Source organism: Crocodylus siamensis, chromosome 8 (assembly GCF_052110815.1).
Source record: "Crocodylus siamensis isolate JL-2025a chromosome 8, ASM5211081v1, whole genome shotgun sequence".
Classification (NCBI taxonomy): Eukaryota; Metazoa; Chordata; order Crocodylia; family Crocodylidae; genus Crocodylus; species Crocodylus siamensis.
In genome coordinates, this window is record NC_143402.1 from 39,751,949 (window position 1) to 39,778,222 (window position 26,274).

Sequence of the window (26,274 nt, forward strand, 5' to 3'; positions counted from 1 at the left end):
ATCGCCCTTGGGCACCGCCAGTGTTGCCGGCAGCACCTGTGGGTGGTCGGAGACCCCTGGTCGGCCTTCAGGCCCCCCGGCTGTTACCAGTGCCAGCAGCGTCTGTGGGAGCTCCCAGCTTACCACCACTGTGCTTGCATTGCCCCCAGCACAGCCGTGCCCTCTCAGCAAACAGGTGGCACGTGCCGTTCATGCCTTCAATCATAACTGGAGCGACATAGCCCTGGGCCCCTAACGTATTAGTCAAGCTGTTACTTTATTTTAACCTGAGAAACATATGTGTTAGGGCCTTGTTACACATTACACTGTGAGCTTCAAATATGTCGTGGGTGTTAGTGCTAGCTTGAGTGTGGAGCAGTCACATTTCAGGCCACAGGGGCCTGGAGGACTGAAAGGTAAGAACCGTTCTCCTCCAATTCCGAGCTTCTCCCTGCTCCCCAGGGCTCCCCATTACCTGTGTCATGTCCAGGGAAGCAAGCAGGGAAGGACTAACCTGCCTGCCCCAACTCTTGCCCCCACTGCTGGGTTACTGCTGGTCTCCAGACTGAGCCGGGCCCAGAGAGCAGCGGTGGCAGCAGTCGGACAGGCAGGTTGTCCCTTCCCTGCCTGCTCCCTGGGACCGAGAGGACTGCGCAGGCAGCCACAGGTGAGTGGGGCGGAGAGCAGGGAGCCGGGCAGGCCGGGGGAGCCCGATCAGGGCCGGCGAGGGCAGGGCCGCTGGCACGAAGGTATCGCCTTGGGATGCCGCTCCGCGGTGCAGCACGAGCGGGCGGCCCAGGGCACAGACCCCGCCCTGAAGCCGCAACGAGCGCTTCAAGGCAGGTGAGGTGCGGGGCGCGGAGCTCGCAGCCGCCAAGTCAAGGCCCCTCCCGGCCACGTAACGTGCGTGTCCGCGCCTCACCCCATCGTCGCTGTCGGTGTCCGCAGCCTCCCCCTGCGGGGACGCCAGTAGCTGCGCCAGGCATCGCAATGAAGAGACCGACGAGGCCAAGTCCGGGCCCGCCTCCATCCTCGCCTGCAGCCCCGCGCTGCCTCCGACCGCGTCCTCTGTTACCATGGCAACGCCGCGCGCTCCTCCCCCCGTGTGCCCTCGTGAGGGCGGGGTCTCGCTCTCAGCCAATCCCGCGGAGCCTGATCGCAGCGGCCTTCCGCTCCGCCTGGAGAACGACATAGCAGCTAAGGTAGGCTGTGATTGGGGGAGGCTAGTCACGTGCGCAGGCGTGATGGAGGCGGGCTGTACGTCGGCGTGTGGCACGTCACTGCGTCACTGAGGCGCGCGGGCTGTTCGGTGGCGTGAGTCGGGCCTGTTCGAGGGCGATCCCGGCGAGTACCGTGACCCCCCTCCCCCGGCGGGAGCTGCCATGAGTCAGTTCAACTTCGGGTCGAGCGCGCCGGGCGGCGGCTTCAGCTTCGGCGCCCCCAAGCCGACGGCCGCCAGCACCGCTACGCCCGCCGCTCCCGCCCCCGCCGGGTTTTCCTTTTCGGCCCCCGGCCCCGGGACCGGCTTCAGCTTTGGGATCCCGACCCCGGCGCCGGCCGGCGCACAGTCCGCGGGGCTCTTCTCCCTGCCCACCCCGGCCACCTCCGCGCCGACCGCCGGCTTCAGCTTCGGGGCGCCGGCCACGGCCACGCCCACGCCTGCCCCCGCGGGGAACGTCTTCTCGCTGGGGTAAGAGGGGAGCGCGGCGTCACCTGGGCCCCGGGAGCGGAGGGGGTGTTGGGGTTTCAAAGGAAAACCTTCCTGTGCGGCTAGGGCCACATTGGGCCCTTACAAGAAGTTTTCAATGGAAGACAGTGGAGGAGAGGTAGGCAGTCCCGCACATGCGGATCTGCAGGCGACAGCCAGAGAATTGTACCACCGTAGAGCAGTGTGGCCGGAAGTGACCTCCCAGGGTCACATCCAGTTTGGCCTTTGTGTGAGGCAGGGTCATCCTTGTCCAAACCACCCCATACAGCTGCAGTCTAAATTACACAGGGCTGTTCTCAACCCTGACATGGCACAGACCTAACAGTTGAATCTGCCATGGGCAAAGCAGGGAAGCAGAGCCTGTAACATCCTGCTTCTATGAAATGTTGTCAGTATGTGCTCTGTTAGAGGGCCATGCCCCCCACCCTCTACAGGGGAAGGCAAAAACTCCGCAGTCCACACCCATCTGACCATGGGGCAAACAAAATTCCTTCCTGACCCCAAATCAGCATGGTATTTCCTGAGAGCAGTTGGAGAGGCTTCTTTCACCCTTTGTCCAAACAACTTGACCTTGTGGAGAGTTATGGCCCATCCCAGATGTTATTCTACTGGGAAATGTGTTACATGTACACTATTTTCTTTTGATACTTTCGCCCAGGGCTTGAAGTAAACTCACTGAGGATTCTCCCTTTTCAAGTGAGCAGGGAGGGGAGGTGGGGTTTCTTAACAACCCCCCTTCCAAAAAATAAGAAAACCCCTCATAAATATCTTTCCTGTTGAGAACAGTATCTGGATTGTTAATCTTTTTTTCAGCGTGAGGGAGACCATTCAGCCCCTGTCAGCAGGTGGTAGGCCTATTTTTTGGGTAGTGATTGTGGGTTTGGGAGTCCTATTGTAGAATCTAGTCTAGTACCCAGTCCTGGGAAAGTTTTCTTTCCAGTAACATTTCTTGGTCAATGTTGATAGAAGCAGAGTGAAGGCAACAAGAATTGGGCTAGTTTTGCCAACTTCCTGTTGACAGTACTAGGAATTGTACTGGTGGAAGGAAGGCCTGAGTGGAGACTACCATTGAAAAGCCACCTGAAAGGATAGCCTTGTGGGAATTTAGAGGAAGAGGGATGGGGAGGATCTGCAGCATGCAAGAGCAAGGAAGTTGTTTCAAGCATAAAGGTAGTATGAAAAGTTCCTTGACTGGAAAGTGGGTAATTAAAAGAACATCAAGGTAAGTGGAGGTGACAGAAGAGGTTATGGCAGGAATTGCATTTTAGCACGTGTCAAACTTGGGCTACAGTCAACTAGAGAGAGAAATCTGATGCAAAGCTGATCCTCATGAGACTCTGCTTATCTAAAATGTCTATCTCAGCATATCGTAGGCCTTAAAAGAAAACAAAACTGCCCTTTGGTAGCAAACTTGGCTATGGGTCATAAATTAGTTCACCTCAATGTTTTTTTCCATCTAGGGGAAATGCACCAAAGTTAAACTTGGGAAGTAGTGGTACAACTCAGACTACAGGAATTACAGGTGGCTTTGGACTTGGTAGCTCCGTACCAAGCAGTGCACCATCTAGTCAGGCAGCAACTCCTTCTGGGTTTGTTTTTGGCTGTACTACTGCTGCTACCACCACTACTACAACCCACTCTGGGTCAACTGGAGGTTTCAACTTTTCCACTGGGGGAGTAACCCAAACTGGTGCCCCCAACTTCAGTATTGGCCCTATGGGAAGCACAACACAGCAAGCCATGCCTGCAGGGTTAAGCTTTGGAGCAATCCCAGCTGCTGCCAGCACTGCAGCAACCACAGCAGCTACCACACAGCCAGTGACTGCCTTCACCCTTGGAGTACAGTCTGCAGGTGAGTTTTTAGATTGTGATTGGGTAACCTGAGTCATGTTATGGCCCTTGTGTTCACCAGAATTGAAGTAACCATGCTGGTAGCTAACCATTAAAAGTTCTAGTAAATTTATAGCTGGTTGGTAGATAATGCTGCATCAGTTTGACATGAAATAGAACCTGTCCACAAGTGAGTGTTTTCCAGCACTTGTCCACCTCATATCTCCAGTTATCAGTAACATTTTCTCATGTGGTATTCACAATCCCATTTTTATGGGTCAAGAATGGGAACTAAATCCCAACAGTAACAAATGTAGTCAAGGGTCTGTCGTATGCTGTGTTTTCCTCGATCAGTCAAAAGGAAAAACCCACACATCAGGACCTTGGGAGGCATATCTGTATCCACTTGTTTCTTCAGACTGCCATAATAAGCAATCATACACTTGTACATATATGCTTACTACGTTTAAGTGAACCAAACCAGCTTGTGGCCCAGCTTGTTTGGCCTGGCTAACAAAGGCAGCTCTATGTGTGTGTTTTTATATGGAGAATCACTTCTTTGAACAGCAGTTTTACCAGAATAATTTTCACAGTACTTGAATGAATGCTGTGTTGAAGGGGCCTGCTGTCTAATCCTTTAAGTTCTGGACCACTGACAAACTTGCATCTTTTGTAAGCATCTCATGGGACAGAGGCAATGGTGTAAAAATAAGTGCTATTTCTGGAGGAGAAAGAAGAAGACTGCCAAGATGACAGTGAGATCTTTAAGAAAACCGTGTAGGTCTTAATATTTACAGTTCCAAACCTGTGTTGAAAAGATTTGAAAACCACTGTATGGTGACTTACAACTGAATGATACTTGTTAGAACTACCTCTTAAGTCAGGGGCAGGCGGTTATTTTGGATGGAGGGCGCTTACTGAGTTTTGGCAAGCTACTGAGGGCCGCATGGGTAGCCATACCCCTTGACAGGTGCCTCACCCCCTGGTCATCATCTTGAGACTGGAACCTTTGCCACCAGAAGCCCCTCCCTTTGCCTGTGAAAGTACTCCTTTCAGCAGGGGGTTTGGCCATCTCAGAACCAGAAAAACACCAGATTAGATTCTAAAAAGCGAACATCTAAAACATTCATTAATACTATTTAAAAATAGACTTTTGTCCTGGTTCACATGCATTTGTGTAGTGTACACAGAGGTGAGTGTATATAACAGCTTAAAATGAAGTCTTACTCTTTATACTGTGGTGGGGTGGGAGTATGGTGGGGTTGGGTATAGGTGTGTATGGGGTAGTTTGTAGGTGTGCGTGTGGGGTTAGGGAGCATGTGGGTGTGTGTGTGGATATGTGGGGTGTGAGTGGGTATGGGGTGTGTGGGGGGGTGGGTGGCTTGGCTGTGTGAGGGTCTGCATGTATGGCAGTTCGAGAGGGGATGTGGGTGCATGTGTATGGTGGGGTGTGCTTGTGGAAATCACCCTATGAACACAAACACGCTCTCCCTCCTTATTGCATGTGCATACACATCCGTGTGTGCACACACACAGTATACTTTGCTCACAGACACACACTGTGCGTGCTTTGCCCACCGCAAATCTCTCTGTCATATTGCACAGACACGCACATCCCTCCTGCTCCGGGCCCCAGGGTGCCAGTGTGGTTCCAGCGATGCGATGCAGCCGGGGGCACGTGGTGCTAGAGCAGCTGCCTGCAGAGAAAGCGGCTGCAGGCAGAGCCTTCCACTTGGGGGGCAGAGGTGGGAGGGGGCTACGGGTATGGCAGTGTCAGGTTGGCCTTCTTCCTGACTCCTGCCAGCTTCCAATGGGTTCTGCCCCTAGTATCTGTCATCTTTGACAGCAGCCAATAGCAGATAATACTAATTTTCTAAACTTCTTAGGTGCCACACAGACTGGATAGAATGGCAGGCCAGTTGCAGCCTGTGGGCTGTGTTTTGCCCACCCCTGCTTTAACATCTGGATCTGGATCTGGATCTGGATTTTGGGGGCTGAAATAATTCTGCCCTTTTCTGAGTGGAAGTAATAGGTTTGAAATTTGTTACATTTCTAAAATCGGGGGGGGGGTGCGTTTTGAGAAAGATGCTCTGTAGGTGAGTGAAAGACTTTAAGGGTGCCTGTACACGAGCCTGGAGACTGCTGCAGTGTGCTATAATTACAGCGTGTAAGAGTAGACTCAGTTGAGACTGCTGGAACATGGTAATTGCTGCACTCCATCCAGCCTCCATATGTTGTATATCAGCATCCCTATGCTTCAGAATGGCACTAGGGGCACTTTATCTAAAGCTCATTTATCTAGTGTTCTTGGAGCCACTCTAATTAAAGCCCCTACCCCTCCAACTCCTGGAACATATATAAACACACCCTAAGTTATTAATCCTTCAGCAAACTCTGTGCTAGGGTCTTGAAGGCTTTACAGGTCATTACTCTGTTTCAGAACCTTGGACAGGGGAAAAAGTTGCAGCAAAAGGTCTGATTCTGAAATATTAGTGGAAAATTGCACTGGCTTTTTGGGAACTAAGGGGAGGAAATCTGTTCCCTTGGAGTTGGGAGTGGGTTTCAGGTGGAGTCTTTCACAGTAAATCCTACTTTTTCATAGCCTGAAGGTCCTTATTGGATCTAGTTAGTGTGCTGACAGTGCAGGATCCAGTTTCATTAAAAAGAAAACGGTGTTAACCTGATGAGAGAGGTTTTCAGTTATGCTGATTGACTGTTGTTTAATCTTTTTCTGCAGCTATAGGTATGTCAGTGTCTCTTCTTGAACCACATGCTTGTTTTTCTTTCATTGTATTTACAATATTTCTTAATCCAGGTTTAAATTTTGGAATGCCAACATCAACACCAGCCACTTCTGCACCCACAGGAACATTGGTTCCTAGTACTAGCCAAGGACCCACTCTATCTTTTGGAGCCAAACCTGGAGGTAAGAAGTGATAAATTTATGGTACTTGAAAGGTGGTTCATAGTGATGGGGCCTTAATACTCTCTTTGAAATAATTCTCTTTCTTGAAATAGCCTGAGGAAGATGAATTAGAGAAGGGGGAGGGAGAATATATTGTATTTTATTCCTGTGAATTTGTACAGATACATGAAGGCAGTGAAAATTCTCCAAGTCCCTCTTAGTTAATTTTCTATGCAAAACTGCATTCTACGATTCTTGGGTAATATAAAAGAGGAGGAGGTGAGAAATTGAAGAGCTGCATTTGCTAAGATGGAAAATTGAATTCAAAGAATGGAAAGCTCTTGGAGAAGACAGGAGTGGAGGGGCCTACTGCCTCAACAAAGTGGGGAGTGGTGCAGATGAATAGGGGAAAAATTATCAAAGAATAGCTCTATTATCTATTGTGTTTACTGTGTTTTGGGGTCCCAGAGAAGGATCTGTGGATATTTTCTATTTCCAGGCTTGACTGCAACATCCACAGCCCCGATTGCCACCACCACCACCACCCCGGCTTCCCTCCTTGGTTCATCTGGGTCTATATTGTTTGCTTCCATAGCAAGTTCTTCAGCACCAGCTTCCTCTGCGGCTACAGGCCTTTCACGTAAGTGCTCTAGGCCATATGTAGATAAAACAAGGGGCATGTGTGCATGGCACTTTTTAAAACAGGTTAAAAGTTTTTCCACTGCTTTAATGGTGTTGGTGTTTGCACACGTTGGCGGTGTATTGTGCAGTAATTCCAGCTGTAGCAGATTTGGCAGCGTAATGCGCTTTAAAAGACTTGAGGTGCAGCAAACTAAAACTGCCCTATAGCTGCAAAGTGAAGCATCCGTCTCTGCAGCTCAGGAGCTCTGCAGGCAGCCTAACAGCAGCTTGGGAAGGCAGGCTCCACCTATTTTCCCTGGAGCCTGCCTGAGCTGTGCTGGGACCTGGTGCTTCCCTCTGCGGCTACAGTGCCCCCCAGGACTGCCCAAGCCAGGTTGCCTGTGGGCGGGTGCCGCCTGGTGGGGGGCTGCCACTGCAGGAAGCACTATGTCCCCTCCCCCCTGCAGCCCAGGGACAATTCTGCCCACTGGCAGCTCGCCCTCCCCTCCCTGCCACTGGAGAGGCAGGTGAGTTTGGGTGTGTGCATGACATTGGGGTTTAAAGGGCCCTAAATTGAAGCGGTGTTTTTAAAAACCCAGTGCTTCAATTTAGGGCTCCCGTTTCATCTACACATGCCCCTAGCATATAGTTCCCATATTATTTTTGCAAGTGCATGATGAGAAAGCAGGCTGGCAGTCTCTGTTTGCAGCAACAGCGTTAGCCACTGAAGGAGGGGAATTGTATATTATGGTCTACAGTCATTTTCATCTTTAATACTAGGTGGTTCATCTCTTCCTACTCAAGGGCAAAGTCCCTTTTTAGTGTTACATGTGGGGTGCATAATACACAGATGCAATGTGTGTGAGTGGTGTCTGATTCCTCCCCCATTTGTTTGTCTGCCCCCTGACCTCTTTCCTGCCCTGATATTGTCACCATATTGCCCTTTCCAGTGGCTCATTAGCAGTTGCATAGTTCATAGATAATAACCAACTGACTGTGTTATTGTCTTAAACAATTGTGATTTAATCTTTGGATCAGGCCTTCATATTCTTCAAGTTTTCACACGATGTAAGTGCTCAACTCCTCCAACAGTAGTTGCACATATGCTACTGCAACATTCTTTCTTGCAAGTAAATACTGATCGCTTCTGCTTTCGTAAAGAAATGATCCTAATTTCACCCGATGTATCAGTCATTCTCTGAGTTTTCTACCCCATAAAAATACAGCAGTCATCCATCTGGAAACAGTTGTAATTATGCTAAATTACTTGAGTAGTGGTGCAGTTAGTATTTTCACCAAAGAAGTGGCATTTGCTGTTAAAGTAGCTCAGTGGGGGGCCAGTCTTGGAGATGACTAATTTCTGGTATGCTTGCCAGAGTGTCCCTCTGATCCCCCTCCCTTAATCAATCTGCTGCTCTGCTTTCTATTCCCTGTGCTATCTGTTCCTTCGTAAGGGAGAAGCAGTGTAGCTTGCCAGAAATGCGCACCCAAGTAAACCAGGTGAAGTAAGAAAAAGTAATTGGCTGTTTCTTTTTTAACTCTCTTAATGGATCCAACTGATCAAATAACAGATTTGATAGTTAAAGATGTATCTAATCCCCTAAAATATACATAAAGATAAATATTTACTTTTTGTCAACACTGTTTCCTTAGTCCAAGTCAGTGTCCACAGGAGTCTTGGGTTCTTTTTCTTAAAAGTAGCTTATTTCCACTGGAAGATGGTGGGCAGTTATTTTCAGATCCTTAATCTTAAAATTCGGAGGAGTGCAGCCTAGCTGGATTGCGCCAATCAAACCTATAATGTATGTTGCAGTATCCAGTGTTTATGGAGTTTGTTTTGCACCGAAAAAGGGGAGCTAATCTAATTCTGCTGAAATTAATGGAATTCTAACACATTCATTTGGCTTCATATCTTCATACCTAGAAGAACTGCTAGAATGTATAATCATGAAGGTTATTAACAATGTCTTCTGAGGTTGTATTTGATCCACTGGTCATTTCCATGGTTTAACTCGTGTTCAACCACTGCTTTCAAGTGGTAAAGCTGCTTTTTTTTTTGACATTCACACTGAACAGGCATGTACTGTCTTCTTTCATAGTTAACTGTACTCCCCAGCTCCTTAGTCGACTTTTTCACTGAATTCCTAAATGACCTTCAGACATTTTTTGCATCCTCTATTAAAGCACTTCTGTAAGTTTTATGCTTTCATCATACACCTGGGGTGAAAAGTCTTGCATGTGATATTACGCTGCATTTTTATCAGTCTGTCAAATTGTATTGCCCAACCAGATAGACTCTTGGAGAGATCTCAAAAAATTTATGTAACTTCTGAGACATCAGCCTGTCAAGACTGTTCCCAGACAGCCTTCAATCCTGGGTCTGAGTCCTTTCACCTGTCTTCCAGTTTGGACAGTTCAGCATTTAGCCAAACAGAAATTGTTAGTAGCCTGGCAAGTGAATTGATAACATCTCTTTAAAACTGTTCTGAAGTCCACAGTGTCTATGGTTTTAAGCCTTCGTGGTTTTCAACCTTCGTAAGATGCCATCAGTGCCCGGATATTCCCTCAGTACCTTGCCAATAGAAATAAAAGTTTGGGTCTGTGGGCAAAGCAAGATCAACTTTCGGAAGGGAACCCTGGTTTAGTGAGTCATTCAGGAATTTTATGTTCTCTTTTGATTGCAGTTGGTGCCACCTCGACTGGAACATCCACTCCTGGGACTCTTGGATTTGGTTTAAAGGTTCCTGGAACAACAGCTTCTGCAGCTGGCTCAACCACAAGTAAGTACTCGCTCTGCAAGTGAATGGGGTGGGAGGAAGAGCATAGAGTAAAGGCTTGGTACTCAAGGGACATGGTGATTGAATCATCCTGAGCTCCCGTGCTTCAGTCTTCCTTCCTTGAAGCTCTGAAAACAAGCCATTGTTTCTTGCTGTGATTCACGTGGTACACTGTAGGTGTAGCAGTGCTGTAAGACCTGTGGAACAAACTGTGTAACCTTTTTGTTCGCCTGCATGGAAAATTTTCTTAAATGTATGTAAAGGAAGAAGACTGGGAGCTACAGTAGACTTGGTTTGGAATGACCAGATAGAGTGGAAATGGAATAGAAAGAGAGCAAGATGATCAATCCCTGTCCTGCAGTTTAGGGAATGCAGGATTCTGGTATGTCTTCGGCTGCTGGATCATGTTCTATTTCTGAGTTTTTCCCTATCAGTGGAGAAGTCCTGCTCTGTATTTTCAGGAAAAACAGTTTTCGCTAAAGTTAAATCTAAAATGTGGGATTGAGTTATAGACAGGGCCAACTTTTAAAATGACCATATTGTTTCTGTATAACATAGGGAAATAAATATGTGTGTGTATACAGGTAGAACTTTGTAGAGAGCTCACGGTGTTTCAGTTGTGGATATTACTTGTCCATATCATACAAATGGAAGAAATTAAGTGATATAAATTCTCTGAGATCTGAGTCCAGGTCAAAAGTGTGAATAAAACATGCATCTCAAGTTCCAAATCTATGCTCAGTTCACAGTATCACAGCTGTCCTTGCTTTCCCCTCCTCTTCTGTGCAGTGTTCCACTGAGTCTTTCCTTCCAGGTACCACTTCTGCCCCTAGCCTTGGCTTTGCTTTGAATCTTAAACCATTGACCACCACTGGTACCATTGGTGCTGTGACTTCTACTGCTGCTGTAACTACCACAACCACCAGGTGAGTCCATTTAGCTACTTGATTTAATGTCTCAGTTCAGCAGCAGACACTTGAAGGTGAACATTCAAGTTCATGATGTAGTTCTTGTGTTGGAGTAGAGGAAGCAGACTAGTCTCTTCCAGACACTCTAGTAGTGTTCCATGCCATTTCAGCTTTTATTTTCCTTCCTCCTAGCACTCCCCCAGTGATGACATATGCCCAGCTTGAGAGTTTAATTAACAAATGGAGTCTAGAACTGGAGGACCAAGAGAAGCACTTTCTTCAGCAGGCCACACAAGTCAATGCCTGGGATCGGACACTGATAGAGAATGGTGAAAAGGTGAGATGACATCTTACCAATTTATTTTCATACAGTGCCAGATTTTTTAAAGTTATTTAGATACCAGTAGATGTAGACAGTTTTCTAGTAGGAGTTTCAGAAACAAAAATATCATGGAAGTATATGGGAGATATGGTCATAAGTGCTCTTGAAAATCCCTCTAGGTGCCTATCTGCATCTTTAGGCCTCTAAACAACTTTAAAAATATGCACCCTGGTGATTAAGATGCCCAGATTATAGACCAGTGGTAGGCAAAATACAGCCTGTGGGCTGGATCTGGCCCACCAAGCCATTCTATTTGGTCTGCAGGGCCTCTAAAAAATTTATCAAATTAATATTTATCTGCCTCTGGCTCCTGTCAAAGATGACTAGGGAAGCTCCAGTAGGCTTCTGCAGTAGTAGGCCTCGCCTGGCCCACCCCCACAGCAGGCCTAGGACTGTGGGGCTGTTCGTGGCTGCACTGGCACGTGAAATTCAGGTAAGAAGTGGGGGAGGGAGTTGGGGGAGGACCACAGGGATTACTCCAGTCCTCGGGGCTACACCAGCTTTTCCTGAGCCCCATGGTCTGGCTGTGTAGCGGGGAGCAGGTGGGAAGGTGGGGGCAGGAGAAGTGGAAGCATGTGGGAGCGCGGGGCCTGTGCCAGTGTCCTGGGGCCAGCAGGGCACGGGCTGGCAGGGGCCTCTGGAGCTGAGCTGGGCTGGGCTGCACCAGCAGGGAGGTGAGCGGGGGGTTGGCCTGGCTCCATAGACCACCCCCCACTGGTTGGGAACACCCCCCCTCAACTGCTTCTCCCACTTTCCTGCCTACCCGCCAGCCACTCTGGACTACATGCTTCCATACCCCCCACGCACCCATCCCCACAAACCCCCATATGCAAACACTTATGCATATATACTAGGGGTGTGCAAAACAAGCCCTATTCGATTCAGATTCAGCCCAAATCGGGGACAGTGATTTGATTCATTAATTCGGATCATTCGATTCGGCCAAATCTGAATTTGAAGATTTTTGATGCTGATTCAGAGAATCAGTGATTCGGGCATAGATACAGCTTTAAAAGTTTTTTCTACATACTTTGAGGTAGCAGGCATGGCTCGTGATCACTGCAATGCTGGGGCGGATGGAGTATCCCATAAGAGCACGAGGAGGGGAGCCCACGTGCTCAGCGGCGAACCCAGAAGTGGAGTGGAAGTAGTCCACTTCCGGGTCCACCGGGGAGTGCACTGGGGGCCCCCCTTTGCACTCCCCTGGCTCGGCTATCGGCCTCAGGAGGACCTTGGGGGTCCCCCCCAATCCAGGAGGCACCAGTCACCATGCTGGGGGGAGCACAGCATGCTACCTGGCAGACCTGGAAGTGAACCACTAGTGCTTCTGTTCCACTTCCAAGTCTGCTGCTGAGCGCAGTGAGGAGCCCCCGTGCTTCTGTGGGACACTGTGCGCCCCAGCATCGCAGCACTTGCGAGCCCCTGCTACCTAGAGGTATGTAGAAAAAACATTTAAAACTGTCTCTGCGTCTGAATCGCTAAACCTTACCAGGTCCATTACAATTTGGGGAGATTAAAAGGTCCCTTGATTCGATTTAGGTTTGGAGATTTGGCCACCAAATTGGGCTGAATCTCCACTGAATCGAATCGGGGACCAAAGCTTCACACAGCCTTAATATACATCACTAATGCACACAAATCAGGACAAAAATATGTTTTTAAAATTTTAAATTAAAATATATGGGTGTTTGATTTTTAGTATGTAACTTTTTTTTTTCCCTTCCCACTCCCCCTAAGATGGGGAAATACTCTTCCTGAAAGGAGTACTTCCAGGGACAAAGGGAGGGACTTCTGGTGGTAAAGGTCAGAGGTTAGGGGGTGGGAATTCCGGGGTCAAGATGGTGAGCAGGGGGTGGGCACCTGTCAAGAGGCAGGGCTACCCATGTGGCTATTGACAGCTTGCCAAAACTCAGTAAGTGTGGTAGACAATTATCTGGCTTAAAAGAATTCTCATACTAAAGTTCTTTTAGCCTTTGCTGATGGTTCTTCTTGTTTTCTAGAAACATTTGTATCTGCAGACATGAAATGTATACATTTTTGATGTTTTGTTTTTGCTACTTCTTCCACTTCTGTCCCTACAGGACAACAGACAATTCTTGATCTAGATAACACTTTTTAACTATTACCTATTCCTGCCTGTTTCTAGATCACTTCATTACACAGAGAAGTGGAGAAAGTGAAACTGGATCAGAAGAGGTAAGAGGCCCAGTGGCTGCTTAGAGTTGTCTTTTTGTTGGGTTTGTTCTGAGGTCCATCTCCCTGCAGCCTTCTCTTGGTGCCATAGAGTTTATAGCCTATAAATTGCTTTCATTAGCTCAGTTGTATATCCTTGGTTTTGCAGGTTGGATCAGGAGCTAGACTTCATTCTGTCACAACAGAAGGAGCTGGAAGACTTGCTGACCCCACTGGAGGAGTCTGTGAAAGAACAGAGTGGGACTATCTACTTGCAGCATGCAGATGAGGAGCGGGAAAGAACGTAAGGAAAAGATCCTTAAAGTTAGGGCGGCTAGGATCTGGAACCAACTTCCAAGGGAAGTGGTGCTGGCTCCTACCCTGGGGGTCTTTAAGAGGAAGCTTGATGCCTACCTAGCTGGGATCACTTGAGCCCAGTTTTTTTTTTTTTCTCCTGCCCTGGCAGGCGGTGGGACTTCAAGATCTATAAGGTCCCTTCCGACCCTACTTCTACAATTCTATGATCCTGTTTGTATTGGGGCTGAGCTGATATATTAACATTCATGAATAGGAAGACTGAATCTGGAATGCAGCATAATGTTAGAGATTTAAATAGGCTGGTGAAATTGATACCACTTTTCTTGAAGATGGTCTTGACTTGCATGGGAGGTGAGGGTAAACATTCTCTGGCATTAATAGTCAAAAAAGCCCCCAGAATATCTATGATCCTAGTGTCTTTCACTTTTCCTACTCCTAAACTAATACTTGTATGGCAAAATACTTCTTCCAGTGTTGCCTCCATGTACCTGGTATATCCTTACTGAGGGGGATCCTGGATATTTAATTCTGATTCCCTGCAGTGAATGCATTGATACTTTGGGAACTGACTGGTGATATGAGACTTATTTGAACCTTGTGACCTCCATCTTGTGTGTGTGTTGCAGCTATAAATTGGCAGAAAACATAGATGCCCAGTTGAAGCGCATGGCACAAGATCTTAAAGACATCATTGAGCACCTGAACACCTCTGGGGGCCCTGCTGACACAAGCGACCCAGTGAGTATAAGCTTTGATTGATGCATTTAGGTGGTGGGAAAGAAGCTGCTTGGAATACTTCAGATATGCATACATCGATTTAAGTTTTGTGTTTTTTGGATACTTTTTGTCTCAGTTTCTTTAAGATTTAAAGAGAACTTTGCAACTTTCCTGTAGAGTTCTCTTCTGGTGGTCAAACTCCATTCTAATGTGACGTTCTTATGCTTCATTCTGATCGTTTTGAGATTATAAATGCTATCAGCAGAATGCAAAACTTCCTTATAACTCAGCTGACAAATAGGACTATCTTTTTACAAAAGAATGCTAAATTCAGGGGTATGTTTCCCACCAGACTGTATTTATGATGAAAGCTATCAAATTTGAGGCATGAACTTTGGATAGTATCCTCTCTATATGCTACTCAGTGCCCCAAGGAGAGCAGGCCACTTCTTGACTAAGAATAATGGCAAATATATGTAAGAGATGCTTACATAGGTAGCATCTCTGTGACTCCTCCTCCCCCTCCCCGATCTATTGTAGTGTTTGTGACAGATCTGAGCTGTTCTTTGTTCCATGTACACCTGCTATTTTTCTGGTTTTTGCTTCTGTCATAACCTACAGATCTTAATTACTTGCCTGTAAGTTTCTTAGTGAAGAACTTCCCCTTCACTAAAAGCTGCATAGTGTACCTCAAGACTAAGTTCTTGTTTTTTATCATGCACCTCACCTCTGATTTCAAGGAAGCCTAGGCTGCAAGAGCATTTTTAAAAGGCCCTCTGAAAAGCTATATACGATGCTTTTAGATCAGCTCTACTTAAGTCATATGACTAACAATGTTCTACTCTGTAGAGGTGCACTGATATTGGCCCATATTGGATTGGCACTGATAAATTGATACATCAGCAGTCAGCTTTTTTTGGGGGGTATCCAGTAATATCACTGATTTAAATGCCACGTGTATGTGCACAGCCAGAGCATGCATGCATCTGGGTAGCTTGGAGAGCAGCTTCTAGCCAGTAGATCTGTGGAGGGGAAGGGGCATCAAGAAGGGAAGCTGGGGGAGGGGTGGAATCGATGCCTCCATGGTGAGGGAGGAGCAGGGGAAGGTCCTGCACAGCTGGGGTGGTGAATGAATCCCAGGATAGGGCATGGAGCAGACCTGCAGGTGGTTCCTCCGGGGGGTGGCTCCCTGCTGCTGCATGCACCCCAGGCAAGGCATGGGGTGGGGCATGTGCCCCCCTGGATTTGTGTATTGGGTGAGGGTAGGCTGCCCACTTCAAGCTTGGGGCTAGGAGCTGCACCAGCCTCTTCCCCTGTGGACGGGGCTAGGCTGTGCTTGGGGTGGGTGGGGGTGGGGCAGGTGGCAGCAGTGCTGGGAGGAGTGGCTGTGGGGTGGGCTGTAGCCACCCCAGAATTTCCCATAGCTACCCTGTACCACCTCTCCCAGTGCAGCTCGGGCCCAGCTCCCCCACCGGAAGAGACTCATGTAGCCCCTGGCCTTGAGCCTGCAGCGGGAAGCCTGCCCTTGCCCTGCCCACAAATCTGGGAGGCACATGCCCTCCATGCCTCCCCTGGGGGTGCACACATGGTGGGAAACCGGTCCCCAGACAAGCCACCTGTGTGACTACCCCATGCCCGGCTGGGCAGTGCCCGCCCCTGTCTTAGCTCTATTTCCTCCCTCACCATGGGGCCCTCAATCTGCCACCCTATGCCCCTTCCCTCCCCTATGCTGTTTCCTCCCCACAGACTTACTGGCTGGATGCTGCTCTGCACGCTGCCTGGCTACATTACTTTTAAATCAGCTGTCGGATTGGTATTGGTCAACATGGCTGGTTAATAATTGGCCTTTGGTATTAGCCAAGAAAATCTTTATCGGTGCACCACTACCACTCTGTACAGTTTAGCCATTGTTGGGTCATTGAATCTTTGGGATCAGGCTGGTTTGGCTTCCAGCTGATACTTTCCTCACTACTTTTCATTTCCACTTTCCCTAATGGAATAATTCATATTTAAAATTTCTGGTCTTTTTTTCTTTAGCTCCAGCAGATCTGCAAAATTTTAAATGCACATATGGATTCATTGCAGTGGATTGACCAGAACTCAGGTAAGAACCTTGTTAAAGTGTTTTGGATTGAAGAAGCAAACTGGGCAAACTATCAGGTTTAAACTAAATTTAGGAAGAAGAATTGGATGGCTTGAATGAGGGGAAGCTTCTTACTGATCTCTTTGTTCACTGTTGAATGAAGTTAGAGTGACTTTCTAAACATGACTGGCTCTGATAATGGATTGATCAGAACAATTCACTTGTCACAGAGGTAAACATCTTAAGTGCAGTTATATGTGTGTCTAGTTTCTGTGAACGTGGATTATTTCATACATATACATAAAGGAGTCTTTTCCCCATGTGCCCAGTATATCCCCATTTGGAGTCTCTTCCCTTTCTTGTTCTCCATTTTTAAAAGTCCATAGACCCAGACATTCCTGGGCAACAGTTAAATATGTTGGGGGAGGGAAAAATGGTCAAAGACCTTTTGTTTCTAATGTTTCTTTATTCATGAAACTGAAACCAAACACATGATTTTCCAGAACTAACCCATCCTCTATTACAGAGGTGTCAGACATGTTGCAAGCCCTGGGCTGGATCCAGACTGAGGCAGGCAGGTCTGTTGGCAGGGGTCTAGGAGCAGTGGTGGAGGAGTTGGGGGTGGAAAGGCAATATGGCAGCAATGGAGCTGGGCAGCTGCAGGGTAACTGAGAGCTACATCAGACAGCCTTTACTTACTTGCCGCTGATTGGCCTAGTTCAGCAGGGTCTAGGGACCACAGATTCTGCAGTGGAACATATCCCAGACTTTGGGTAGCCCGGCAGGTCAAACTGAATGGCACCACAGGTTGGATCTGGCCCACAGGCTGTATACCTAACACCCCGGCCCTATGATAATGTTTGTAGCAGGGATATCAAACATACAGAGTGCAGTCTGAATCTGGGCCACAGAGCCCTATTATCCAGCCCCTGGTGCTGTCCCTGGATTTGGAATGGACCCACATGCAGCATGTTGGACCAGCCTCATGTGCAGGGCCCAGGATGTGTGCCATGTGCAGTGTGGATCCTGGAATCCCAAACCAACTGGAGCAGGTGTTGTCTGTGGCACGTCCTGGACTGGCTGGGACAGGCACTGTGTGTGGTTAGCAGCCAGAGCCTGTGCTGCCTGCACTGGGTCTGGCATGCAGCGCAGGAAGAGGGCTCCATGGGTTGGCCCTATGCCATTTATCTGGCTCATGGACTGGTCCCACACCACTCAACCAGCCCAGAGGGCCAGATGAATTTGACATCCTTGTTTTACAGGGATCACAAACGCTGACCTTTTTAATGTTCTTGGTCTTCCCTCATTGACTTTCCTACTTCGGTAGCTATTTTGTGAGCATGCTGGTGGACGACTGAATTCAACCAACTTGTTGAGAAGCAAACATCCCTTCTCTTCAGGTGTAGTAACTTCTTTAGGTGCTACTGCAGAGGTTGCATGATGGTAGTGATTTGAAGAGAATATTGAACGGGTGCTGTTGTTGGCATTGGAAAAGGAGATTGCGCTCAAGTGTACAGGGTTTGGATTACCTCTCAGCTAAAATATTGGGTATAATTTTTTCTAATTTTCTCCCTGTGTCTGAGAATCACTAGATTAAGGGTTCTAATCTGTGGTGCCTTGTGATCCTTTCAAGAGTGCCACATTATGCCAAGTGGTGGTAGCACTGTTACATGTGCAAACATGACCCACAAGATTAAACCCAGAGATTTCACTTAAAACCATAGTATTAAAACATTTTGACCTCCTTTGCAACAGAAAAATTGTGTGTTTTTGTTTTTCAGTAGTCAAGAAATAAGATGGCATTTTCTAAGGGGTGCCTCGAGCCTGAAAGAGTTGAGAACCACTGCCTTAATCTCTGATTCCGGGTCCCAAATATTCTAGCTCGCTTGTTTTTCTTAACTGAACCTAATTAACCACAAGGAGGCCTTATTGACTAAAGTGGTGCACCTTTCTCCAGGACTGAATTGCTGCACAGGCAACTTCAGCAATGCTTTGGACATTCTTACCTGGCAATTAAATTTATCCCAAGTGGGATGTGAATTCACATTGGGTCACTGATGTGAATAGAACAGTCTGCTCATGCCAGGACTGTATTTGGCTTCTAGTCTCCTTTCAATACCAGGTGTTTCATCATGAGGTCATATAATTTCTGGTAACATCAGCCTTGTGACTGCAGTTACAGAAGGCATTCATAGATTCATAGATGTAGGGTTGGAGGGGACCTGAGCAGATCATCAAGTCTGACCCCCTTCCCTGGGCAGGAATGAATACTGGGCTCATATGACCCCTACTAAGTTAAGCTCATATGACCCCAGCTAGGTAGTTATCAAGCCTCCTTTTAAAGACCCCTAAGGTAGGAGCCAGCACCACCTCCCATGGAAGCTGGTTCCAGATCCTGGCTGCCCTGACTGTGAAGTAGTGCCTCCTGATGTCTAGTTTGAACCTACTCTTAAACAACTTGTGGCCATTATTCCTTGTTACTCTGGGAGGCGCTCGGGGGAACAGGGTCTCACCCATTCCCCTCTGGTCCCCCCGGTAAGTTTATAGATGGCCACTAGATCCCCTCTCAGCCTTCTCTTGTGAAGGCTGAACAGGCCCAGGTCCCCTAGCCTCTCCTCCTAGGGCCTGCCCTGCTGCCCCCTAATCATGCAAGTGGCCCTCCTCTGGACTTCTTGATGCTGGCCTCATCCCTCCTGAAATGCAGTGCCCAGAACTGGACACAGTACTTTAGCTGTGGCTTGACCAGTATCACATAGAGGGAGAAGATCACCTCCTTGGACCTGCTTGTGATGCATCTGTGGATACTTGACAAGGTGCGGTTAGCCTTGCTGACCATGACCTCATGTTGGTGGCCCATGTTCATTTTAGAATCGATAATGACCCCAAGATCTCTTTCTGCCACTGTGCTTTCAAGAAGGGAATTCCCCAGCCTATGGGTATGCTGCTTGTTTTTCTTGCCCAAGTGCAGTACTCTGCGCTTGTCAGTATTAAATCCCATTCTGTTCATACTTGCCCACCCCTGTAACCTGTCCAGGTCCAGTTGTACCCTGTCCCTCCCTTTTAGTGTGCCCACCTTGCCCCAAATCTTGGTGTCGTGCGTGAATCTGAATCCTCACCCCCTTGTCCAAGTCACTGATAAAGAAATTGAACAGTAAAGGCCTGAGGACCAAGTCCTGGGGGACTCCACTGCCCACCTCCCTCCAGGTCAAATATGACCCATCCACCATGACTTTCTGGGTGCATCCCCCTAGCCAATTTGCAACCCATCTGACTGTGTAGGCATCAGTGCCGCAGTCACCAAGCTTTTTAATGAGAATATGGTGGGAGACAGTGTCAAAGGACTTCCTGAAGTCCAGAAGGACTTCACATCCACCTTCACACCTGCATCCAATGATTTTGTGACCTGATCGAAGAAGGCTATCAGGTTGGTCTGACAGGACCTGCCCTTAATGAACCCATGCTGGTTGCCCTTGAGCATCCTCCCCCCTGCTGGTCCCTCCCAGCTTCCCCAGGACTGAAGTAAGACTAACGGACCTATAGTTGTCTAGGTCCTCCCTCCTCCCTTTTTTGATGGGGACCACATTGGCCTTCTTCCAGTCTTCTGGCACCTGGCCAGAGCACCACGAGTGCTCGTAAAGCTGTGCCAGGAGCCCCACGATGACCCCTGCCAATTCCCTTAGTACCCTAGGGTGGAGAGTGTCTGGACCTGCTGATTTGAACACATCCAGCCGCTCCAAAAGTTCCCTAACTCAGTCCTCCCTTATCCTAGGCCTAGCAGAGTCTGTCCTGAGTCTTGGTCCCTGCTCAGAAAAATGGAGTTAAAGAATTTGTTAAAAAGGTCTGTTTTTCATCTGGTGCAACCACCAGATTATCAAGCATATCCTGCAGGGGCCCCACGTTGCCTGGTGCCTTCTTTTTACTCCCTATATATTTAAAAAAGGACTTTTTGTTGTCCTTGATCCTTGTTGCTAGCCCTAGTTCCTTCTCCGCCTTGGCCTTCCTAACGGCCTCCCTACAGACTCTTGCTATGGAGGTATAATCCTCTTTGGTTATAACCCCCACCTTCCACTGGATGTACGCCTCCTTTTTGGCTTTCAGATGTTCCTGAATGCCTTTGGTGAGCCAAGGGAACTTTTGAGCACTCTTGCCCACTTTGACTCACATTGGGACTGTCACCCCTTGGGCTCGGAGGATCGTCTTCTTAAGGAACAACCACTCGTCTTGGACACCCAGTTCCCCTACCCTCCAGGACCCCAGTGCCTCTCCTACCAATCTCTTCAACTCTTTGAAGTTGGCCCTCCTGAAGTCAAGGGCTACCGCCTTGCTGCAGGCCCTTGACACCCTGTGCTGGATGGTGAATTCTAGTAGGCGAAGATCACTATCACCCAGGTGGTTGAGGACCCGGAGTCCCCTCACCAGGTCGTCGCCTGTGGCCAGGACTGGGTCTAACAGGACATTTCTCTTGGTGGGACTGTGCACCTCCTGGATTAGATGGAGGTCCTGTATCTTAGCTAGGAACCTACGTGGACGGTCAGACCTGGCTGACTGCTCCTCCCAGCAAATGTCCCGGTAGTTTAGATCACTCATGGCGACCACAGCCCTTGACTTAACTGCCTCCATGAGCTGACCCAAGAATTCCTGGTCCAGCTGTTCTCTCTGGTTGGGTGGTCTGTAGTAGACACCCACCATTAAGTCCTTTCCCCACGACCCCCTTGTATTCTGACCCAGAGCACTTCAGCTTGCCCCTCCTCTGTCCCCATCCTGTTAGTTGTGGATATGTGTTACTCTTTGATGTAAAGCGCCACACCCTGGTCTTTCCTCCCTGTTCTGTCCTGGCTGTATAGTATGTAGCCCCTAATGTTTACCACCCAATCGTGGGTTGAATCCCACCAGGTTTCAGTGAGCCCTACTGTCTGGGTTTGTACTAGCTATCCAGAGGGCAAGTTCCTCCTGCTTATTCCCCATACTTTGAGCATTAGTGTAAAGGCATTTAAGGCCTCCTGTTGGTGCATGTCCCTGTCCACCCCCTCCGCCCGATTCCTAGGACTGTCTGGACCCTTGTCACTTACCTGTACCTGGGAACTTCTTGTGCTCGTCACCTGTCTTAGCTGGGAGGTGTCCTTGTGTCCTCCTGAGGCCCCATTCCCTGGCAAAGCTAGTTTAAAGCACATCATACAAGATCAGCCAACCTGGAAGAGAAGACACCTTTTGCCTTTAGGGGAGAGGTGAAGCCCATCCCACTCAAGCATGCCCCCTACACAGAAATGCAGGTTGTTGTCCAGGAACCAGAGGCCTCCCTGGTGGCACCAACACCAAAGCCTCCGGTGGACCTCATTGATGCAGGCCTCATGATGCTGTCCGCGTCTACGTACCAGGAGAATAGAAGAGAATACCACCTGTGACTCTGTCTCCTTGAGCTTGGCTCCCAAGGCCTTGTAGTCTTTCATGATGCAGTCTGGGTTGCCCCTGGCTTCCTGCTGGCTTAGATAAGATGGATCTGGGGGGCTTCCCTCTGGATCCTCTACAACTGTGCCAGCTCCCTTCTCCCCCTGCACTTACCTGGATCAGATGGTGTTGCCGCTACCTCCTTTGCTGCCAGTGAGTTTGAGATGGGGGGCCCACACGTGCTGGCTGCACATGTGCACCCACTCTACTCCTGAGCCCCAACTGCCAAGGGCACGGGAAAACCGCGGCTTTTAAAGGGCCACAGTTTGAATTTCCCACGCTCCCTCCCTCAGCCAGTCAGGGCATCCTGGTCTTGCCAGCTGCTCCGCCCCTCCTGCTGGAGAGTCCTGGGTGCCGGTACCGGTTACCCAGTTACCAGGTTCCTGGGGGTGTCCAGAGCCCAAAACCCCCTGGGGAACAGCCCCAGGAGTCCCCTCGCCCCATGGGGAAGTGCCTCCGCTCCAGCCTGCTCCCATGTCCGTGCGTGGCTCGGGAGCACAGCTCCCTGCTGGCTCCGCTAAGAGGGGTCTAGGGGGCCCCCGCCCCCTCCAGATCCTCTACAGCTGTTCCAGCTCCCTTCCCCGCCCCCTGCACTTACCTGGATCAGCTGCTGTTGCCACCACTGCTACCTCCTCCACTGCTGGTGAGTTTGGGAGGCGGGGCCCATGTGTGCTGGCTACACACACGCACCCACTCTGCTCCCGAGCCTCAAAGATTAAAAACTTCAATCTAGTGTAAAGGAATTATTTGTGTCCTTTGAAAATCGTTATTAAAGGGGTGTCAGTCTTCCATTTTAAGGTCATTGTTTTTTTCATAAATAATTGTGTTGATTGACCAGTTGGAACTGAACAGTTTAGCATCTGTTTTGGGGATTGGACAAGTTTAAAATGTAAATCATATAGCTTCAGTATGCTAGAGCAAAGTCTTCGAACATGGGGAAGGGTCAAATGATATTGGGAAATGGGCTATTTTTCTAGAATGTTTGTTCAGTGCAAGAGTTATTAATTACGCTTGCATGTTACCTTTCAAAAGAACAAACCCTTTTCTGTCATAGCTAGAATGGCTTGTTCCATTCAATAGTAATTGACTAGTAGAGCCAGGAGAAGCAGCACTTCAAGCATGTTTTTCTTAACTTTAAAAATGTAAAGCGGTTTAGTCTATGCCCAATATCATAAATCTCATTTCCATAAAATGCCTTCAGGGCTACTTTATAAAAGCCAGTGAGCTCATCTGGACACCGATCATATTCGTACTTCTGTCAACTTGTCTGAGGGAGTTTCTGATTAAGAATTATGTCACTTTAGCCCAGAGTGCAGGGTTATATTAACTCAGGGTGGACACAGCGTTATTAACCTGGAACATTCACACAGCAGGCTCCTAATGCCTTGGATGCTGGATCCATAAATGCATCTTCAGCTGTTTTCTAAATAGATTTGCTGAAAAGTAGGTATACCTTGGTGCCTGAAGATAAGGCAGCTGTTTACTAAGAGAGAACTTGGATCTAGTCTAGAAAACCTTTGTCTCATCTTCTCTTGCAAGTACCACAATTAATTTTATTAAGAGATTAATTAATAATGAACTGGGGCGGGGGGGGTGCTGGGGAGGAGAATGGGGAGGCAGGTTCAGATGTGGTAGGTATAGCTGGTGGTGGAGCACAGTCCTGTGTAGAATATGGACAATCATATTTTAATTGGCCTAATTATCAATGCTTGAAAATATGGTGACTACATGTACTTTTAATACATGTACTACTTCTGATCATGTGATCTGCAAGCGGAAAGCTCACTTGTACCCAGGAGAGCTTTTCTGGGGTTTTGTTTAATCCTGGAACAAACTCGGACTCCTTCAAAAATCAAGGAATTAATATGAACCTTTCTGCTTTCTATTCTAAACATAATGTGCATGTCTGCTGGCATTCAATTTAATTTATATATAAAAATAAAGCAACCCCCACAATTTATTCTTTTACAAGACGGAACAAGGGAATAAAACATGTAGTACAGATGTTAGTCATTCTGCTTAATGTATTTTGGGGAAGAGTCTACTACCATATCCTAGACATTTGGTATAGAACTTAAATAGATCTAAAATATCTCCACTCTACTACAGCTCCATTGTGCAGCTTATGATAAAGAATAATTCTTTAGGAGTCACTTTAGCGTTTCACCAAGATTTTTCTCATTCAGTGTAATGCCTACAGCATATGGAGCTGTTAATCATTTGCAGTTAGTGTTTTAGTTTATAACTTGCATGGTAGACCATAATTCAAAGCTGGTTATAGTTTGCGATGGGAATGGAGTTATCTTTGCTTGAAAATAAAACTGCATTTATCCAATTACGGAGCTGTTATAGCTGCTTATACTCAAGAGGGCTTTGGTGTTAGTTTAGTAAAACTGTAATTAAAAAAACCATAACTGGTTTAAAACGGGTGGCTCAACCTGCGCCCCATGGGCCAGGTCCGGCCCCTGGTCATCTGGCCTGCAGGGCTCCCCACAGGTCCAAAAATTTGGCAGCAGGGGAGCAGTATCGCTGCTGTATCACTGCTCCCCTGCTGCCAGATTCTGCCCCCTTGGGGAGTCCTGCAGACTAGAGATTTAGCACATGGGGTCATGCTTGGGCACACAGGCTGGTGTGGGGCCCTGTGCTGGTGTGCAGGGGCAATGTGGGGAGCAGTCCCAGCATGCAGACTGGCCCTGCACCACTCATCAGCCTGCAGAGCCAAAAGACTGAGCACCACTCATTTAAATATACAGTAAATCTCCTCTTTCCCCCCCCTCCCCCCCGCCTTGTTTCTGAACCCTGTCTTAACCTTCAGTCTTCATTCCCTTTCTGGGACACTCTGCATACCTGTGCTTCCCAGAGCTGTATCTTGGGATGTTCATTTCTAGGTTGATCATCTATGTGTCTTTGCCCACAGCCCTGCTCCAGAGGAAGGTGGAGGAGGTGACAAAGGTATGTGAAAGTCGCCGCAAGGAGCAGGAACGCAGTTTTCGGATCACTTTTGATTGAGCGATTCAAGAAAACTTCCTGCTGGAATATTCATCTGCTAATCATTATGTAAAAACTTGTGGGGGTTGGGGGGTCAGAGTGAATATTATGATACCATCTTGTTTTATTACAATAAAGTACTTTCCATTCCAAACCTCCAGTAGTTCATAGTATCTGTCTTAATGGCTATCACATTGAAATTTGCAGTATCTACACTCCAGTTCTATGTTCTTTGTACATGCAGCCTGTGCATCTATTCTGTGTTTGCTGTTGTCACAAGATTTAAAATCTTTGAAGTCAAGTGACTGACCTTTTATATACTTATGTCAAATATCCCCTATTATACTCAGTTCAAAAGAGTGGTGGGTTATCATCTTCCTGTAGGAACTATTCCAAAATGTGAGATAAAGGTAGGTGTGCTAATAACCCAATGTGTTCCTAAACTGGATATGCCATTCCTGAGGATTACCTTGATGTGTGTTATGGTTTTGGCTTCATATGCTTTTACCCCTGAAATATGATGCCAAAAATGGGGTAAAATAGCACTATAGAAACGGTCATAACTAGTTATATCAGGGTGGGCAATTATTTCAGGTGGAGGGCCGCTTGATGAGTTTTGGCAAGCTGTCTAGGGCTGCATGGGTAGCCCTGCCCCTTTAGTCGCCCCACCCCTGGTTGCCATCTTAGAACTGCAAGTCCTGAACCCTGACCTTTGCCATTGGAAGTCCCTCCCCTTGCACAACTTACCAGGTAGCAAGGGGTTGTGACCCCCCCTAACATCCTGCCCCAGCAGTGGGGTTTCAGGGGTATCAGACCTCCCTCAGAACTTTCCCCCTACCCATGCCAGCTGGTCCCAAGGGGAGGAGGCTCCACCACCGTTTCTGCTGGCCAGTGCTGATCCAGTTGGGCTTGCTCGATCCCCAGCAGCACCTGGAAAGCTGGCTTCAGCCACATGCTGCTCCGGATGGGAGGGACCCAACCAGGCCTGCACTAGCCAGGAAAAGCGGCATGCAGCTGAAGTTGGCTTCCCAGGTGCTGCTGGGGACGGGAGGAGCCCAGCTGCGTCTGCACTGGCCAGCAGAAGCAGTGGCAGAGCCGTGTGCCACTTGAGATGGGACAAGCCTGGCCAGAGCAGCAGTGGCTCAGCTGCTTTTCCCCTGCCTGCACCAGTCAGTCCTGAGTGGCACACGGCTCCGCCACCACTTCTGGCTGGTGCTGACCCAGCCGGGCTCCTCCCATGCCCAGCAGCACGTGGGAAGCTGCTCTGGACTTCAGAACTCCACTTCATCAACCTCCATGATGAAAAATCATGGGCTAAATATAGATATTGGATTTATGACCCATTTTATAACCTGCCTGACAGCTGACTTCCCAGGTACTTCTCCACTATTTATCCCCTTCTCCACCCAGCCTCTCTCTCACTCGACTCCTCAGTCTACAT

The 26,274-nt window shown here is 48.2% G+C and overlaps 2 protein-coding genes across 2 annotated transcripts in view; one reads left to right on the forward strand and one right to left on the reverse strand.

Annotated features, from left to right (window-relative positions):
• DNAAF6 (dynein axonemal assembly factor 6) overlaps window positions 1-1,156 on the reverse strand; it is a 30,620-nt gene extending 29,464 nt beyond the window's left edge. The window contains exon 1 of the mRNA XM_090061087.1: window positions 902-1,156. Coding sequence (XP_089917213.1) covers window positions 902-1,057 — 156 coding nt within the window. The 5' untranslated portion in view covers window positions 1,058-1,156. The remainder of the gene's footprint in view (window positions 1-901) is intronic.
• A 77-nt stretch (window positions 1,157-1,233) lies between these two features.
• On the forward strand, window positions 1,234-24,981 carry NUP62CL (nucleoporin 62 C-terminal like). Its single transcript, XM_090060388.1, has 12 exons — window positions 1,234-1,669; window positions 3,148-3,539; window positions 6,333-6,443; window positions 6,922-7,062; window positions 9,728-9,823; window positions 10,635-10,746; window positions 10,921-11,065; window positions 13,257-13,306; window positions 13,452-13,586; window positions 14,227-14,338; window positions 16,355-16,421; window positions 24,763-24,981. Exons 1-12 carry the CDS (start codon window positions 1,362-1,364, stop codon window positions 24,852-24,854), a joined length of 1,761 nt encoding a protein of 586 aa, XP_089916514.1. The 5' UTR covers window positions 1,234-1,361; the 3' UTR covers window positions 24,855-24,981.
• Window positions 24,982-26,274: the final 1,293 nt, after the last annotated feature.